Source organism: Babylonia areolata, chromosome 25 (assembly GCF_041734735.1).
Source record: "Babylonia areolata isolate BAREFJ2019XMU chromosome 25, ASM4173473v1, whole genome shotgun sequence".
Classification (NCBI taxonomy): domain Eukaryota; kingdom Metazoa; phylum Mollusca; class Gastropoda; order Neogastropoda; family Buccinidae; genus Babylonia; species Babylonia areolata.
The window spans coordinates 5,179,083-5,182,500 of NC_134900.1; the positions used below are offsets into that span (position 1 = coordinate 5,179,083).

Consider the following 3,418-nt stretch of genomic DNA (forward strand, 5'->3'; position numbering starts at 1 on the left):
CATTCAAATGTGAAAATTAATACTTCAACAGAATGAAAATGTCTGCAGTCACCAGTAAGTGTGACGTGACATTTAACAAAATTTCCCCTCCCTCCTGTCCCTGTCAACCTTTGCAGTGATGTGTTTCGAAAGGATAGCATTCAAATGTGAAAAGAAATCTTGAGCTAGATGTCTCCGATCCCCAAATGTATAAGGGGACATAAAACAGAATTTTACCCTTCCTTCTCTGTTCCTCTCCTTACTCTCCCGTGTTGTTCTCCCGGTCTCTTCAAGGTCAGAAGAGAAACATCAGATCTGAACTAAGGATGGTGAGCAAGAATTCACACTGCCATCAGTGATTCGGTTTATTTTTGAAGATGAAGCCATCATTCTCTTGACTGATAGAGAAAGGAATAAGGGTAATAATGATAATGATAATCTTGGTAGTAGATTGTAGTCCAAAGATAATCCTGTCTGTGTTCTCAACCTTGGGAGCTCAAGTGGCTCCACAGTCCAGTACTATTACTAGAAGCTTACAGGTGCCTGCAGGTGTCATAATGGTAGTCTGTTGTCTGGAATGGTTTGGACATTGCATACTCGTACTACAAATAAATGTATTTATATAGAGTTGAGTTTTGTGTGGAGACCAGTCAAAGTGCTTTCTCACTAGACTTTCACATGCATGCGTGCAACTCTTGTTCAAAAAGGGATGAAAGCCCAAACTCTCTGATGTTCACTGTTGCTCTGTTCATTGTGGAAAAAAAAGAAGAAAAAGGTCTTTTGACTGAAACCTCAGTGGATCTTTCTGACTGGTTGATTGATCGTTTGTCATGTTGATGTTGATGATGACATTTCCAACCTCTTTGCTGGCTGTGTTCCAGGAAAGGCACAACACTCCATGGTGCTGCATACACTGGTCATGACCAACACTGAACAACCTGCTGAGCCAGCAGCAATGTGGAACTAGAAAACCTTCACCTTCAAGACCCCGAAGCAGCAGCTGTGGTGGTGGTGCCAGGTGGAAAGCAAACCACTGGAAACTTAAAAAGAAAAAAAAAAAGAAAAAAAAGCAGAGGTGTTGTGCACTCTCTCTCTCTCTACCCCCACCCCCCATCCCAAACTGCTGGCAGCCTCAGTGTGGAGGAGGGTAAGGAGGAGGGGGAGGAAGAGGAGGGGGACAAACACCTGCTGCTGATGTTGGAACCACAGCCCAGCCAGAGGGAGAACGGTGGTGGTGGGGGCGGCGGCGGCGGTGGTGGTGGCGGTGGCGGCAGCGTTGTAGGCAGTGGTGGTGGGGGTGGTGGGAGAGGAGGAGGCGGTCTTGGGATGGGGGACATGATGAAGAAGCTGAAGCGGCGCCTGTCTTGGACGTTCAAGGGCAGCCACCAGCCACTGGACGAGAGCCTCTCAGAGCTGGCTGAGCATCTGTCCATGGAGGATGGCCCTCACGCGGGGGGAGGAGGAGGAGGAGGGGGGCATGGCAGAGGTGCTGACAGTCATGGTGGTGGTGGCATTGCCAAAGTTGGTGGTGGTGGTAGTCTGGAGCTGCCTCCATTCTCCACGCGCCCCATGTCAGCGCCTCTTCTGCACAACGGTGAGTGAGCAAATTAGTGGTGTGATTTTTAAAAGATACAGACAGAGGAGGTTTATCACAGCCTACTAAGAAAATGGTTAATTTTTCACAAGCCTCGAAAGCCTTTAAGCATTCTGTAAAAAAAAAAGTGTTGGTGTATTTCTGTACTTGTGTAGCAGGTAACCTGACCAGTGACCTGCATTTTTCTTTCTGTCCAACGTGTCAGTGCGTATCTGTCTGTCTGTGTGTGCCTATCTGTCTGCCTGTGTGCTTGCCAGTCAATCAGACTGTCAGCTTGGCCCGTTATTTATAAACATGTAATGTAGGATCTGTCAAATGATGTTGGTATATAGGTTGAATGATGCAAAAGATAAGCAGACGGTATGACAGATGATGAATGGTTTGTCACAAAGTGACACGGCACATTTTGTAGTTAGTCAGTGCTTGGAGGTGTGAAGCTGGAAGTCTTAACTCACTTGGGATGGGAAGTCTTCTTGCTTTCTCCTCCCCTACAGAGGCCCCATCTGATGTCCAGTGGGTGTCTGAATGGCCCAGCCTGAAGATTTTGTCATCGGAAATGCTGTATTCTTTGTCTTAGCCGAGTTACAAAAGACATCCATACACAGTTATGCTATGTTTAGACACAAGCAAGAGTTATTTTCATCAGGCCCTGACCAGAACACATGTTGGCAAACATGCATGCACACACAGAACAGCACACATGTATGCGCATGTGCGCGCCCATACACACACACACACACACACACACACACACACACACACACACACACACACACACAGTCTAAGACTGAGAGTGAGATTCTCAATCAGAGTTGATAGCTGGTAAAATGATTTTAAGTTCAGTGTCAGACTCTACTTCAGTGTCAGGAATTATTTTCTCTGCTTGTGACAAAGAAAAGAAAGGAGAGTAAGGAACTTCTTACTTTTTGTATTTTTGAAACTAAAATGTTTTCTGCATGAAAAACTAATGATTAGTATCAAACAAGTTATTTTGAGAGAGAAAAAAATCAGCTACATCTGGCTGCCAGACATCCTGTATTGGCATTCACCTTTGAGCTTTGATGATGGTGAATGGGAGAAAAAAAAAGATCATAAAAAAGGAATGAAACAAAACAGCAAACAAATAAAAAAGAAAAAAGAAAAGAAAAAAGCATTCTGAACAAAAATAGTGTAACTTCATGTTATTGATGTCCACTGATTTACTCAGTGCCTTGACTGCTGAACCCTTGGTTGGTGAAATGAGATCAGTGTAGCATGATAATGAAGGGCAGTTACTCCTTTTTGTATTCTTTTAAGTTGTGTATTTGATTTTTTTTATTTTTTAAATATAACTTAAAAAGAAAGAAAAAGAAATGTTAAAGGTACAGTTGGGTCAGTTTCTCTCCTTCCAACGTCTCAGCCTTCCCCGACCACGTTGGTGGAGTGAGGAAAATCCGAATAAAGTGCCTCTCATTAGGACAAAACACCATACTGAAGTGGGGCTTCGAATCCTGATCACTGGTGAACACTGGATCAGAAGTTATATATATATATATATATATATATACTTAACTGACCCTGCCAAGTACCTCCTTATGAAGAGGAAGAAGTCCATGTAAACAATGATGACCCAACATCCTGACCTGTGTATGAGCTCTGTGTTATCTCAGTTGGGCAAGAACCATCCACCCACACTGCATGCTGGTTAGCAGCAGTGAGGGGTTAAAATGTCAACAGAAGTGGCAGTTCTTCTCAGACCATTGCTGTTCCAGGAGAGAAGAGACATTATGTAAGGACTTACCAGTCTTTCAAAGGAATATAATGTATGCATGTGACAGTTTTCTTTATGTGTGTGTGTGTGTGTGT

General features: G+C 43.8%; 1 protein-coding gene across 1 annotated transcript in view; it reads left to right on the forward strand.

Moving 5' to 3' along the window:
• Positions 1-1,317: 1,317 nt before the first annotated feature.
• The window catches only part of LOC143299512 (cyclin-dependent kinase 17-like), a 23,583-nt gene continuing 21,482 nt past the window's right edge, over positions 1,318-3,418 (forward strand). The window contains exon 1 of the mRNA XM_076612774.1: positions 1,318-1,573. Within this exon, the coding sequence (XP_076468889.1) occupies positions 1,318-1,573 (256 nt within the window). The remainder of the gene's footprint in view (positions 1,574-3,418) is intronic.